Raw genomic sequence first — 16616 nt, 5'->3', positions numbered from 1 at the left:
GTAAAACGTTCAAAATACAGCTATTTATCTAGATTTTACAGCTATTTATCCTTTTCAGCACTTATTTTCAATACTTTATTGCTAAACTATCGACCTCAGCTTTGAAAAAAAAAAAAAAACTGACCTAAGTGAGGCAGGAACGTTAACTTGTGCTCGTGAGAGAGAGTCATTCTCCACTACTTCCGCGTTTCGTCTCAGTTGCTCCGCAACTTCCGGTGCTGCGCCGGAAGCGGTTTGTACCTACCGTTTCAATGAGCTGCTCTCAGCATGGCATTTTACACTCGCTGCTTGCAAGACTTCCACGGATTACAGTGAATGATGTTAATCGAATTGTAAGATTAGCATTGGCTACTCCTTCAAGTAAAAAGGAGAAGGGCTTCAAATTGTATGTTTCGAGTTATATCGACAACTTTGAAGGTACGTATTCTCAAGCTAACAAGCTAACGTTAGCTAGCTCCGTCTATGACAGTGCATACTTTTATAGTCTGTGTTCTGTTTACTTAACCTTTTTAAGATCTTCTGTTTTTATAGTTTCATTAATGTTATTATTATGTTAATACGATCTGTATGACCCTTTAAAGCTATAAATGTAATTTTTTTTCAGTTTCTGAAAAGGATCAGGTGACAGGAGAGATCTATGAGGATGACAGAGAAGCCACTAAGTTTGAGAGTAGGGAGACAAAACTAGAGAAATAAAGGATGGATTTATTGTTAATATTTTAAAATAATGTTTATAAATTTTCTAAACTTTTTTTAAAATTACATTTCTATTAATTTCGACAGTAAGTTTAGAAATGCAGGCATAAGTCTATTCAGTAAATAAGTTTAGCACTTTAAAAGAAAGAGTCATTTTGAAAGATTTCCTTCAGTTCGCAGCTGTACTGAAACTGAGCAGAGCTGGCACAAACCCTGAACAATGGTAAGTTTAAGTGAATTTTTCAAGAATTTTAAGAATAAAGGATATGAAATGATTGCTTTCCTAACATCATTCCTTGAGGCACACAAACATTGTTTTAAATTCAACTTATTGCTCTTTAAAAGACCTAAAACTTGTGTCAGATTAGTGAGATGACCAAGACATGCATTGTTGGTGGGCCTCCAGGAACAAGTCTTGCAAACACTGACTCCTACTAAAGTAACCATTGGTATTTCTAGGGAGTCCGGACAAGTCCTGTCAGTGGGATGGTGGTTATATCTGCATGACCTAAAGAAAGGAAACTCGCTGATGGCTTAAGGTGCACACTGCAATCAGTTACTTACTTAATGTAGAAGCATAATATAGGATTGTTTACTATGTGTACAAAGGGATAGTTCACAAAAAAGTCATGGCATTTACTCGCCCTCATGTCATTCCAAACCCATATTACTTTCTTTAACACAAAAACATATATTATATGTTATATGTTATGATAATGGTGACTGACCCTGTAAAAATAAATTTTTCAATACTATTTTTTATTTCAGGAGTAGCTTGTATAAAGGCGTTACCAGTGACCTGCCTGACCACTCAGTCCTGCAAGTGGCAAAGGTGTATAAGGACTTTACCAGCACTACAGCCCCTTTAGGTACCACAATGGGGATGTCCAGTGATGATTCGTTGGTGGATTCTGCTTTCGGTAAAGTTCAGGCTGGGAATGTTGTCATACCAACAGCCAGCAGCAACAACACGCAACATTACTCCTCATCAAGATGCCCCACCACAACCACCTCTGCCACTAGATGGTTAGAACCTTGACCCATATGTGTGCTTATTTGTACATAGCAAACATGGACTACTGCACATGAAGTCACTGGCAGTATCTCTGGAAACAGCACACAAGATTGAGCATGTATCAAAGTTTACAGAAACCCTGTATCAAAGTTATTTATATTTACATGTTTACAGAAACGTATCAAAAGTTATTTATATTTACAGAAGCACTCACAAAGTTAATTATATTTACATGTTTACAGAAACGTTGCATCAAAGTTATTTATAATTACGTTTACAGAAGCACTATCAAAGTTATTTATATTTACATTTTTACAAAAATGGATCAAAGTTATTTATATTTACATGTTTATAGAAACACTGTATCAAAGTTATTTATCTTATCCACATCCCCCCCACACATTCATAACAAAATGTATATTGTATGTACTGTATAATATACAAAATTAGAAAGGAATGATAAATGAAAAATATATATATATATATATTTACAGATGCATAGCCTGATGCTCCACCTTCACTCCTAATTGTAGCTGCCCTCAGTAGCACTCAAACAAAGTGGGCACTGCACCTTTCTTCAGTAGCCGGCATCCTGAGGGAGTCGATGGCTCAATCAAATCATCACTCTTGAAGTGACGACTGCTGACTCTTGTGTTAGGAGTGATATTATAATCCTCATATCAGATATAGTGAATCCATTTTTTACGCGTTTCCTTGTCCAAAGGGAAAGTATGGAAACTAACCACAGAATTACACCTTGAGGATGTGTCACATAATGGGACACAGCAATATATTTACATGTTTACAGAAACGTATCAAAAGTTATTTATATTTACAGAAGCACTCACAAAGTTAATTATATTTACATGTTTACAGAAACGTATCAAAAGTTATTTATATTTACAGAAGCACTCACAAAGTTAATTATATTTACATGTTTACAGAAACGTTGCATCAAAGTTATTTATAATTACGTTTACAGAAGCACTATCAAAGTTATTTATATTTACATTTTTACAAAAATGGATCAAAGTTATTTATATTTACATGTTTATAGAAACACTGTATCAAAGTTATTTATCTTATCCACATCCCCCCCACACATTCATAACAAAATGTATATTGTATGTACTGTATAATATACAAAATTAGAAAGGAATGATAAATGAAAAATATATATATATATATATTTACAGATGCATAGCCTGATGCTCCACCTTCACTCCTAATTGTAGCTGCCCTCAGTAGCACTCAAACAAAGTGGGCACTGCACCTTTCTTCAGTAGCCGGCATCCTGAGGGAGTCGATGGCTCAATCAAATCATCACTCTTGAAGTGACGACTGCTGACTCTTGTGTTAGGAGTGATATTATAATCCTCATATCAGATATAGTGAATCCATTTTTTACGCGTTTCCTTGTCCAAAGGGAAAGTATGGAAACTAACCACAGAATTACACCTTGAGGATGTGTCACATAATGGGACACAGCAATACATAGACGTTGCACCTTCACGCCGAAGGCACTTGAAGCTTCTTGAACTCATTAATAAAAGTTATATTCTAATATAATATACTAAAATGTTATGTTACTACAGTTAATAAAATATATAATATAAAATAATTATTTGTAATCACTAGTTAATCGAAAATTTGACAGCAAGACCACTCTATTACCACAGCTTGCTATGGTATGGTACTGCACAGAACGCTAAACCGGATGCTCGCATACAACTGAGATTTTAGCGGAAATACGTAGGCGGTGGGCCGTGCATAGAGTCCATTCAGTTTGGCAACGCATGACGTCACCCATTCAAAGTAAATAGATGCATTGGCATATGACATCAAAGTACAGCGAGAGCGATTGGAGAGCAGACGACTCTTTATGGTGTTGAATTACTCTTTGATGTCATACGCTGATCGGTCTGCGCACTGTCCCAAATCACACCCTAAACCCTCACAGCCTTCTTCTGAGTCCACACTTTCGTGACGTAATGCCGCTTTTACTGTTGGGTAGAAGTCTGCTGGGGTGCTCACCTTAGTGAGGGCTCGGCAGAAGTGCACATCGAGGGCACTTGCGAGCACCCTTCTGAAAGCTAAAATGATGAATGGGAGTCTCGTGGACTTAACGGACATGTGCATGTGGCGGCCGTTGTAAGTCCACAAGACCGTAAGTGCACATGAAGTGTGCCATTTGGGACAAGGCAGATGACTTGAAGCAGTGCATGCCGGTTAGAAATTTTGTCCGATGCCATGTTACTGTGACGTATGGCATCAAAGCAGTTCGAGAGCAGTCGGCTGACTCAGTCGGTGCAGTTACTCCAAAGCAGCTGCAGGAGCTCTGATGACGACACAGCTGTTTCACGATTGACCGAATTCACCACATGACAACGATGACGTGTTTCGTGTTTATTCTGACACCTTCGGTTCCACTAATACTGTTTATAACAGTAAAAGCTCTTTTAATGTAGTTACAATGTTATTTTGAGTCATGTTTATCAAAAAACACAGATAAAAGTATATATTGACCCACTTTATTGGTATTTAAATAGTATAGGCATATGTTGAAATTTATTCTTGTACAGATGCTCACGCGGTGTTTGCATACTTAATCACAGATGAAGTGAATTAAACACATTTCACAGACATTTTCATGAGGCAACACAAATACTTTTCATGTAGTGTTTAATACCACCATCTGTACAAGAATAAAGTTCAACATATACCTATACTATTTAAATACCAATAAAGGAAGCAGAAAGTGTCCGACTTCACATCTCCGCTTTCACTGACTGCAAGCGGCAACTATCACTGATTGGTCTGTGCAGCGCCGCATGAAGTCAAACACACCTAATGAGAAATGTGTTAACACCGATGCTCCATGTGAATGCACCGTTAAAGGTAGGGTAGGCCATTTCAGAGAGGCAAGCAAGCCAGCTTTGAAAGCATAAGATCTCACCCTCCCTGCAAATCACTCTCCAAAGCCACGCCTCCTGCAAAACACAAGAACGTGCTCCAACAGAGCAGAGGCTAACCAGTGACATGATGAGAGACGGCGTTGGTGGAGGATTGAATGCAACGGTGTCAGATTACCTCACATTTCATTCACCAGTGAGAAAACAGTACAGTACAAAGCGCATAATATTACAGTAATAAAGCCGTCCGTGACATACCATGTCTGCGCGTACAGGGTGTGCGGAGATATGCAAATACATTGTTGACAGGCAGGTAGGACAGCCTATCGTAGTCCTCGGACTAAACGACTGAATATACTATACTGAATATACTATATACTATACTGAATATAACTAGTTGCCATATCAACACTATATAGAGGGAAAAATGCTACAACAAGGCCCCCCCCCTCCAAGAAATTTACTGGCTCGTATCTCCTGTTCTGGGAGAGCTGTGCGTGGAGGGAAAGGTGTGTGTGTGTGTGTGTGCAGCTCTGCATTTTTCTGACTGTTTTCTTTGTCTATTTGTTCACATTGTTTTTAATTGTTTTCATGTTATAACGTGTCCCTCACATGTTACAAACCATTACAGCGTGTTCATATGCGGCATGTTGTCACATTTCCATTATTTCAGGGTGAAAATAAGTACACACTGTATTAATGAAACAAGACCACATATTTGTACTAGATATGTGAAATTAATGTGGAAAAAATAAATATTCTGAAACCTCAAGTGAATTTACACACAAAAATGAGAGAAAGCTAAAAAGTTTTAGGTTGTGTCCCACTCTCCTCTACACACTAATTTTCCTATGGACCCCCTGAAGTAGCCTTTGCCATGAATAAAACTCTAATTCTGCAACTGAATGGTCATGTATGTGGAAAACATTAAGATTAACCTGTTTTCAATGACTGGAAAATCATCAAAAGCTGCTCTAGTCTGATGAGCAACATAATTTAGGGAACTGAAACTGGTTTAAAATAAACCAACATGCAAAATAGGGTAGCTAAAAACAGCTGAATTAAATTTAACCTTAACAGAAGGTGACGCATTTCTCTCACCCTACGTTTACGTCGGTCCATCTGCAGTTATTAGCTAATTGACTTGAGCTTCTTAAGAGTTTAATACCCTCCCATCATCTGAAAGTATAGTGTGTGAGCATTACAGCTCTCAGATACCATCATGTTGCCATTACATAGATGTACACTTGTACACTATAGCACATAATGCTTTACTTTACATTGATGGTTTGCTCATGAATATTTTCAGAAATTAAATCAGACCACACAGCATTATGTAGGCTACATGAAGACCACTAAGTAGATCACTTCCTGAAAGCCTTTTATAGCTTTGTGTGGACGCGTGAAATAGAATAGGAATATCATGTAGCATCAGTGGGTTGGAAAAACTTAAATTTCATTTTCCAATCGTTTGTGCATTTCAGTGTCTGAAGTTACACTCCCCAGCAATCATTTATATTCACAGAAACATGTTTTTTCCAAAGGAAATACAAAAAGATGCCTATTTAGAAGAATATAAATAAACAAAAGGTTTTACATGTTTTTTTCTGGTGTTTTATGCATATTCTATAGCGTAATAGTTATAAGCTACATACACAATTAATGTGATGTAAAGGTAGTCTAGATATGATATTTATGTCCTAAATTCTTCACTTTCAAACGTTTAAATGTTCAAACCCTCAACCTTTCAACAACTTTAATGACCAAGCTTTTATTTTGACAGAATCCTGAAATGCTGTAAAACTCTGTCGAAAAATGTTGGAAATTATGCAAGTGTGTAAATAAAGTAAAAACAGTGCAAGTTGGGTCCACAAATGCACATTAAACGATGAATTTGAGATGAATTTCACTGCATTTTTTTTAAAACCGAGATGCTCTGAGATGCTGAAAACACCGGAACATTGGCTGTGCATGTATGTGCTAAACACAGTGCCACGCTTCACTCTGAAACACGCAGTGCAACAAAATATGCATTTAATTAAATTGCAGTGTTTGATTTGATAATTATGATAAGTTTTATCGTGATTTTTATGCAACCCCGTTTATTTATTTTCGTTTTATATTCAATATAATTAATCACTTTTTACCAGATAATGAGCCCCTGCAGAAAACTAAAATAAGTTATAAACTCAGGGTATAGTGAATAAAATGAATCAGGAAGGATGGGTTTTGAAATTTGTCAAATGAAGTGCTAACAGGATATATCGCCATCTGTTAAACCAGGGGTCACCAAACACGGTCCTGGGGGGCCGGTGTCCTGCAGAGTTTAGCTCCAACTTGCCTCAACACACCTGCCTGGAAGTTTCAAGTATACCTAGTAAGACCTTGATTAGCTGGTTCAGGTGAGTTTGATTAGGGTTGGAGCTAAACTCTGCAGGACACCGGCCCTCCAGGGCCGAGTTTGGTGACCCCTGTGTTAAACAGTGTCTTGCGGCAGTAACACCAGCAATAACAACCATCTCCCATCTGACTTCTGCTGAGGAATAAATTTAGAAGCCAGGCTGCTGAGTATCTGTCAGCTATGAACGTGAGAAGAGTGAAATGGGAAATACTTGCATATCTAAATGTCTGTGTTGTGAGGTATTCAGTTAGTATTTTTCAACTCCTGCACTAATATTAATGAAATAGTTCAATTCAAAATGAATATTTGCTGAAAATGTTCTCACCCTCAGGCCATCCAAGATGTAGGTGAGTTTGTTTCTTCATCAGAACAGATTTGGAGAAATTTAGCATTGCATCACTTGCTCACCAATGAATCTTCTGCAGTGAATGGGTGCCGTCAGAATGAGAGTCCAAACATCACAATAATCCACAAGTTTCAATAATCCACGTTTCACTGGAGAACGCAACAAGAGGACTCGTATTTTAGCCAGAAGTAATGGTTTAAAATGTCTTAAAGGGATAGTTCACCCAAAAATGAAAATTCTGTCATTAATTACTCACCCTCGTGTCGTTCCAAACCCGTAACACTTTCGTTCATCTTGGGAAGACAAGTTAAGATATTTTTGATGGAATCTGAGAGCTCTCTGACCCTCCATAGACAGCAACACAACTACTCTGTTCCCAGGTCCAGAAACGTAGCAAGGACATCGGTAAAATAGGCCCTGTGACATCAGTGGTTCAACCGAAATTTTACGAAGCTACGAGAATACTTTTTGTGCGCAAAGAAAACAATAATAACATAATTTATTCAGAAATTCTTCTCCCCGAGTTACCGTCTTCCGCCATTTTGGAAAGTATCCTAGAATGTAATCAACGTAATCAGCGCTGTTTACGTTCAGCATGCGCGGGCTTTCGACTGAACGTAAACAGCGCTGATTTCTCTTCACAAGGTGTTAACTGATGGACTGGAGTGGTGTGGATTACTTGCGGATTATTGTGATTTTTTTATCAGCTGTTTGGACTCTCATTCTGACGGCACCCATTCACTGCAGAGGATCCACTGGCATAAATTTCTCCAAATCTGTTCCTGTGAAGAAATAAACTCATCTGCTTCTTTAAAGGCCTGAGGGTGTGTACATTTTCAGCAGATTTTCGTTTTCAGGTAAACTATTCCTTTAAGGATACCTTCATATTCTAACATCTGCATCTGTTTATTTTTTAGATCATGAAAGGAACAAAGAGACCAGTTTTCAGGAATAACAGGTACAGCAGGCTATACATCCGAAAGCCTCCCATTCTTCCTGCTTTCGGTCACAACAGCTTCCACTTTGTTACACACAAAGGTCTCAGCGGGCGTGATTCAGTAGGCTAAGTTCATCCAAACTGATTGAAGCCATTTGTGACCACTTTTTTAACCGCTTCTTCATTAATTTATTATGAAGTATCTAAAGTAGACACATACTCATTGTCCCCAGAATGTATTTAGAAACTTAAAACTAATTTAAAATTAGGTAGGGAAAATGACAAACCCAATAACATTTATTTTTAGGAATTATATTGCACAAGCACAATTCATGTAAAACATTTTAACAAGTTTGTTAGGTTTAAAATTATACAAGAATAAACTGTTGAAAAAGAAGACAAGTTTTGGCCACTATCTGGATGTCAGACTCAAAGAAATGCAACATGTGATAGACCATATTTGGTTACTCCAATAATGGCAATGAGGGAGTGAAAAGCAGTGTGTGTGCAGGAGACATTGACCTCTGGTGGCTGAAGGAGAAACTGCAGTTGAATTTATGAATTTATACTAGGCTAAATGATTATCACAATTATGTTCATATTATAATTAGTATAGTGTTCCATCAAATCCTGTCGTATCCTATGCTCTTGTCCTAATAATAATAATACGTTTCTATATGTAATTATTTGCTGACACTGGCTGATGCAAATGTTAAAAAGCAAAAAAAAAATGTATTTAACGTAATTAAATACATATTTCAAATATATTTAATTAAAATACTGCCCATCTCGGTTCTTTAGATAGATATTTTGAACCCAGACCATTCCTTCAAAAACCCACCAACTGGATTAAATTATGTTTTAAAATCCTCATACATCTTAAACTGTATGCAAAGCATATCTTCCTTATGAAAGCAAGAATTAACACTGCATAATGATGTTCCTCTTTATTCATCTCCTGTGTATTTCAGTACAGCCAAAGTCAATTTTTCCAACCGACAAAATGATTGCTTTGGTTTTCAGACTGTTTATGACCACCAGCATGAAATTTGTTGCATGTAACCCAACAGTGAACAACACTGATTTATAAAATCCAAATCATGTTCTTCTCAGTCAGGCGAAGTTTAACATAAGACCCAAACTCCTTTATTAGGACATTTAAATAACAGACTAAGTGTTTTACAGAGTTATTCTGGATGAATGTATAAAGGGTACATCTGAAAGCCCAGAGACTGAAGAACTCCAGATTGTGTGGACTGTTAGGAAAAAAATAAATGCAGAAGATACTTTATTTATATACAAGTGTATATGAAGTAAAAAAAGGGGCCAGATTAGTGAGCTCATTATTCAGAATGATGTCTATTAGTAATAGGAACTTAACAATTGAGAAAAAAAGTAAAAAATAAGTAGACTACATTCAGAGACACTTAGTGATTGGGCAAAAGAAAAAGTTTGGTTAACATGGAAAAAAGAATAATGTTACAATTAATAATAATAATCATTTTTGTGCATTGCTTTAGCATGTGTCTCTAAATACATATATAATAATAATAAATATTTGTATAAACATTCGTGTATATATTATTATGCAAAAAATGGAAAATTGGCTAACACATTTGAAAAAAAAAATATATAAACAATGTTGTAATTATTTAATTATTATTAATGTTGATATTATATTTTAATTACTTTAAATATTTTACAATTAAAAAAACACATTGGTCAAGTTTAATGTGCTCATTCCTCAGAATGTCTATTAATTACAGGAATCTATGGGAAAAAGAAGAAAGAAAATAAAAGTAGAATGAAATCAGTGGAATATATTCAGGACACTTACGGGATGGGCGTGACACACTCTTGCAACATCCTCACATGATGCTCCATATTCCATAGCTAATGTAGCCTCATTAATCATCTCTCCTGCCCCCTGTCAAATGAAAATTGAATATATGAATTATCATGTAATTAAAAATGACCTCCTATAGAGGAAAAGCAAATCAGACAGATCATTACCGATCCCAGAATGTGTGTTCCCAGCATCCTGTCTGTGTCCTTGTGGCTGAGGATCTTTACCAGTCCATCTGTATCAGCATTCGTCTTAGCTCTGCTGTTGGCTGCGAAGGGAAATTTGCCTACCTTATATGGCACGCCCTGGAAAATAGCCAATTATTTGATGTATATTAGAAGAAAATGTTTGACATCACATGCAATTTAAATAGAAAGGTGTGCTAAAACAAAAACGAGTCTACTCACTTCCTCTTTGAGCTGTTCCTCAGTCTTGCCGACCCAGGCGACCTCAGGGTGTGTGTATATAACGGAGGGCACACAGTTGTAGTCGATATGGACGGCCCCTCCTGCCATTCCCTCGACACAAATGATACCTTCATCTTCTGCTTTATGGGCCAACATAGGTCCAGCTACAACATCTCCGATGGCATAGATACTATAAGAGATTTGCAATGCCTATTAGGACTTGTCGGTCGCAACGTATACAAGAAAACTAATTTCAAATCACCATACTTGGGCACTTTGGTCTGGAAACGACCACTGACAGGGATTCTCCCGCGGTTATCCAGTTCTATACCGACAGCCTCAAGGCCAAGGTTACTGGTGAAGGGACGGCGGCCAATGCACACCAGCAGAACATCACAGGTGAGCGTCGCGCTCTTGCCGCCAGCTGCAGCTTCCACACTAACCAACGGAAACAACAAAATGGGCAAAAGCACTAGATGAATTAGTTCCTACACAGCAGATGAATAAACGCTGCACTCACGCCACATCGATCTTGCTGTCAGGTCTCCTGCTGGCGCCCATGACCTTGGTGCTCAGTTTGAACTTCAACCCCTGCTTCTGGAGAATTCGCTGGAAGTTCTTGGAGATCTCCATGTCGATGCCCATTCCGCCGACGTGGCCGAGGAACTCCACCGCTGTGACTTTGGCACCAAGCCTCTGCCACACGGACCCCTGGAAACAAACAGAATGGATCTCCATTATCAAACCCAATTCAGAAGCATCATCAGACTTCAAATGTTACAAACAAGCAGTTTCATGACCAAAATTGAGATCAGTGTTATGATGATTATGGAATGAAACACCACAATCAACCAATTGCCTACTCACCAACTCTACGCCAATGACTCCAGCTCCAATCACGATGAGCTCCTCTGGAACCTTCTTGAGGGACAAAGCGCCGGTGGACGAGACAATGGTGTCTTCATCAATCTATCAAAAGAGGATCATAATTATACAAGACAGCAGACCAAGCAAGAAAACTCATTTGCATGAAGTAAAAATGTGAAAATATGGCTTATTGCAATTATCAAATCACAAAGACTCAAATTTAAATAATGAGAAGAAGCGCTTATAAACTGGCTGTTGTCAACAAAAGAGAAGATTTAAAGGTGTGTGCACACCAAAAGCGAATTTAATCATTTGCGCGAGTAGATTACACACGAAGTAATGCAGAGATGCGAATAGATGCAAATTGGGCAACGCGATTGCCACGAACGCGTGATATTTGCCTCGTTCGCATCTTTCAACTCGATTGGGAAATTCGCATGACGCACTGTCACGCCGGCCAATCAGAGAGGAGCTTATTGACACATCCAGTTTGACTTCTTGTTGTTTGTTGATGTGCGTTAAGACACTCCTCATTGAACAATGTCTTTATCCACGCGAGTGACGAGAAAAACATCCCGCGAGTAATCTAGAGTGATTAACGAAATGCTAATATTCGCATCGCTTTTGGTGCACACACCATAAGGGCTCTTTGTGGTTTTCCAGGAAAATGAAAGCTCAGTGGTTTAACATTGGAAAATTAAGAAATAAAAACAATAATATTACTATTGAAATTTTACAGTTGTATTATAAAATAAAATTATTATGTTTTTTCTTAAATGCTCAGTTTATTTGACAGTGAAATACTGCAATTGTAATATTTCTTATTTTGTGTGATATTTTTATTTAGCAATTATTATTGTAATTATTATTTATTTCATAGTCATAATGATATAAACAAACAAGCACAGCAAACATGGAGCTTTAAAAAAAAAAATCATAATTCTAACTTACAATACAAATAAATATATTGAAAAATAAAATGGGTATAATATACTAATTAATAATTTACTATTTTACCAAATATTTCTGCATGCTATGTATTTTATCCTTATTACGGTTTCGCGCAGTTAGTTTAGCAAGCCGTTAATTGACAAACTCTACTGAAATCACATGTGATTTGAGGCTTCTGTGGGTGGCACATGTAGAGCAGGGGTCCTCAACTCTGGCCCTCGAGGTCCACTTTCCTGCAGAGTTTAGCTCCAACCCTAATCAAACACACCTGAACAAGCTAATCAAGGTCTTTAGGATTGGTACAAAGTTACAGGCAGGTGAGTTTGAACAAGGTTGGATCTAAACTCTGCAGGAAAGTGGATCTCGAGGACGAGTTGGGAACCTCTGATGTAGAGTGTTCCACATCGATTAGGATGCTCATTTAAGCTCAAAGTATACTTCAACCGTCCACGTTCCGCAACGGTCCACACACTGTCGGTGTAACGCAGTGTCCGTGGACGTCAGCGCACAGTTCGTATGCGACCCAATTTTTGTGTTCCTGTGGATGGTCTGCATACAACAGCGCAGACACAAGGTGAACTGCGCATGTGTCGAACTCGTCCATGAGAGCTCATCTGCAGCTGAGTATACTTTAAAAGCTGTGCGGAAGCTGGAAAGAAATACACCCAGGCCTTTAGAAGGCAGCTGTCAGTGTAGGCGGTAGACAGTGCTGATGATACACAGGGCAACTTTGCCATCAATGGCCAACCAGGTGAGACACAGGGCCCACGACCGATCTAAATTATCCAGATAGAAATTTGTTACCCATTCTCAATTGGAAAGTGCCCAAGCAACATTGTTTAAAAAAAGCTGCCTGGCAAAATTGCTCAAAAAGTTGCTCCGTGTGTCATCAGCAGCTTATGTTCTTGTTTATCGCTGATGTACCTCAATGCCTGGGAAGGGGGTGACCTCTGATCCAGTAGCGATGAGGATGTTCTTAGTGTTAATGACCTGTTCTCCATCAGCAGTCTTTGCGGTCACTTGACTCTTGCCAGTTACCGTTCCAAAACCATTGACGTGAGTTACCTAGGGATTGCAAAAAAATTAAAAAAAGAATTTAGTATAGCTCTAAAAAGTGTATTGATCTACAACTGCATATTACCATTGGATAAACAGATAAAACAAATAGAAAAAGAAATACTGAATCTCACTTTGTTCTGTTTGAATAAGTGTGCGATTCCTCCGGTCAGAGCTTTGACAGCCCCGCTCTTCTGTGCCATCATCTTCTCCAGGTTCAATGAGAGCCCCTGAACTAATGTAGAAGAAATCATGATGGAACAGACTGACTAACAGACTTAAAAGACATGATTTGGAAAAAAAAAAAAAAAAAATCCTCTATAATTTATTACAGTTTAAATGGCCTCATTCAAATCTGTTGGCTTCTGCATATCCTTGACACAATAACATGCGATATGTGGACCCATATCACATGTTTACACTTGAACTTACTTTCAATGCCTCTGCTTTCGAAATCGTTTCCGTGTGCCAAGTGATACAGGTACGAGTTGTTCAGCAGAGCCTTAAATAAGCAAAAAAAAAAATCAAGTTAAGCATAACTTAGTCATTTTGGAAAAGCATTAAAAAAAAACAAAAAACACACAAACCTTTGACGGGATGCAGCCCACGTTCAAGCACGTTCCTCCGAGGGTCGTGTTCTTTTCCACACATACTGTCTGTGAAAGACGTTTGCATGTTACCAACGCAGTCAAAGAAAAGCTGATGGTATCTGTGATCCGGGTGTCAAAATGATACCTTAAAGCCAAGCTGAGCTGCTTTGATGGCGGCGACGTATCCTCCAGGCCCAGAGCCCACAACTGTGACATCAGCATCAACTTTGACAAAACAAATGATTGTTTCAGTATGGATTTACATATTAGTGCATTTCATATCATTTAGCTTGTCTACTGTTAAAGGTCATCACTGAATGTTTATAAATATAACAGTACAGATATGATTATAAAGGCCCGTTCACACCAAGGATAACGATATCTAAAGATAACGATAAAGATATAGTTCTAAAAATCGTTCTATATATTTAAGAATAGCAGAGTTCAGCTATAACGATAAAGGCACAGAGAAACGATATCATTGGAATCACCAAAAAAATTATTGACAGCCAATCAGAATCAATCCTGCTGTCACAAGCTCCAGAATTTAAAGCGGCAGACGTGTGTGCGCTTAGAATAAACAGACGATATCGTCCGCTGGTGTGAACGCTAATATAGTTATCTTTATAGTTATCGTTCTTGGTGTGAACGGGGCTTTAGTCGTCTTACTTGGTGCTTTGTCAGCATACGATCTCAACGACAAGACTGTGGCTCCATGCAGCTTGTTGGGGAGGTGCTGACCTCGCTGTATTGTACAAAAGAAATAGAAACAACAAAACTGTATTTTATTATACGGATATTGCTTCTCCATACGCTATTTTAATGCTTACAAATGACAAAATATTTAAATACACTTTTAAATAAAATAAATAATCCAAAGGGAGAATGAGACAAAAATAGAAAAATAAATGTCAGCATTTAAAGGGATAAAGGTAAAACGTAAGTTAATCACAGGTATTAAACAGTTGCATAATTATGTTGCAATAAAGGCAGGCCTTAAAATGTCTCCATATAAATATTAGATTAAAAAAAAAGAAGAAAAGAAAAACTTAAATTAGAAATGTTTTGGCCGCTAACCGAAAATAAGTTGAAGTACTAAAATAACTAAAACTGAAATAAAAATAAAACTCAATATATTAAAAAAAATATATATATATTAATGACAAATAAAAACTAAACATTTATTTCCACAATTTAGATTTTTAGACTAAGAATCACTACCAGTGAGCATCCAATGACAAAAGGCACAAGGAATATTTATTTTATCCAACTAATCCAGTGCTGTTTATTTTTGCACAGTCTAGTACTCATAATTGAAAACAGACATATTATATAAACAGAAACATGCCCACATTTTTGTACAGTAAGACAGCACATGCATAAACAAGAATTCACAAATTTTCACACCTTTCTAAATTCACAAATTTTCCCAAACTAAATGTGGCTTTGTCTTAAAAACTAGTGTTCTGTCTACCTAGAGTGCACTTTTGGGCATCACTGGCATATTTTATGTAGGCGGCTGACTAAGTATGTAGTATTTAGTATGTCTAAAAGTCTGTAAGTTACCTGGATCAGAATGATGTGACCTATATGGCAAGTTATCAAAAAGCTCCACAGAGTTAGTAAACTATACGCCCCTGCAAGTTCAACCAGTGAGCACAGATCAAATTCGTAGTTGTGTAAACATGCATTTCGATAAATTAAATATAAATACAAGTAAATTCGTGTAGCTAAACACATAAACTCAGTCCGCTCCGTTTGTGTTTATGGGCTGACAACTGTGCACGATGACAATATGTTGGGCCTACGCAGTAATAATAACATTGCATTTCTGTCCACAATGTTTTCTTTTCATTCTAACGTAGTATGGATATACCCAAAGTACGCTGTCCTGAGCCAAATAAACAGTCATTACCGTGGCGAGTGTGCGGTATAGATGGTTCCAAGTCTGCATTTTGACTGTACGTCCCTCCCGAGACCGCTTCACCTACAGCGATCGCTGTGTCCAAGGACTCGTCAATTTACGCATGCGCAGTACGGATAGCGATCAGAGTCGCTGCCTGATGATGTCACTCATTAGTGATGGGAAGTCCGGTTCTTTTCCGCGAACCGGTTCTTTCGGACAGTTCGTTTCAATGAACCGGTTCAAAAAACCGGTTCATCGGTTCTTTTACGCCCTAACGTAATGACGTCATTCGCGATGACGTAATGATATCAAGTCTATCGTTCCGGGCCAGGATGAAAATACACATTCAAATATATAAAGTCAGTAATCATAACTTCAGTCAGTTAAAACATAATCATGATCTGAAAAGTTTACAATTAAGTTTTGCAACTAAGCACCCAAATACAGTAACAGGCAGTGATGTGCATAAGGATTTAAGTCTTGAAGATATAAAGTAAATAAATGAGTTGTCATCAGCGCAGAAACCATAATCCACTTAATATACATACTCCATTGCGATTTATTTGTTATTAAATAAACTTAAGTTTCGCCAGATTGGTCCCCTCATTCAAGTCCTCGGTTTACACGAACTGTTTCAAACGATTCAGTTCGATTTGGTGAACTGGTTCGACCGGTTCACTAAGAAG

General features: G+C 37.7%; 1 protein-coding gene across 1 annotated transcript; it reads right to left on the bottom strand.

Moving 5' to 3' along the window:
* Window positions 1-10102: 10102 nt before the first annotated feature.
* Window positions 10103-16060, bottom strand: LOC107757756 (dihydrolipoyl dehydrogenase, mitochondrial-like). Its single transcript, XM_016575323.1, has 13 exons — window positions 15940-16060; window positions 14694-14769; window positions 14170-14249; window positions 14022-14090; window positions 13867-13936; window positions 13569-13669; window positions 13303-13443; window positions 11428-11529; window positions 11081-11271; window positions 10828-10998; window positions 10561-10750; window positions 10321-10458; window positions 10103-10234 (listed from the first exon to the last, which is right to left on the bottom strand). Exons 1-13 carry the CDS (start codon window positions 15976-15978, stop codon window positions 10118-10120), a joined length of 1485 nt encoding a protein of 494 aa, XP_016430809.1. The 5' UTR covers window positions 15979-16060; the 3' UTR covers window positions 10103-10117.
* Window positions 16061-16616: the final 556 nt, after the last annotated feature.

This window comes from Sinocyclocheilus rhinocerous, unplaced genomic scaffold, assembly GCF_001515625.1.
Source record: "Sinocyclocheilus rhinocerous isolate Xijiao unplaced genomic scaffold, SAMN03320098_v1.1 scaffold204, whole genome shotgun sequence".
Lineage (NCBI taxonomy): Eukaryota > Metazoa > Chordata > Actinopteri > Cypriniformes > Cyprinidae > Sinocyclocheilus > Sinocyclocheilus rhinocerous.
Note: the sequence above shows the minus strand (reverse complement) of the source record. Positions and strands in the feature narration are given on the sequence as shown.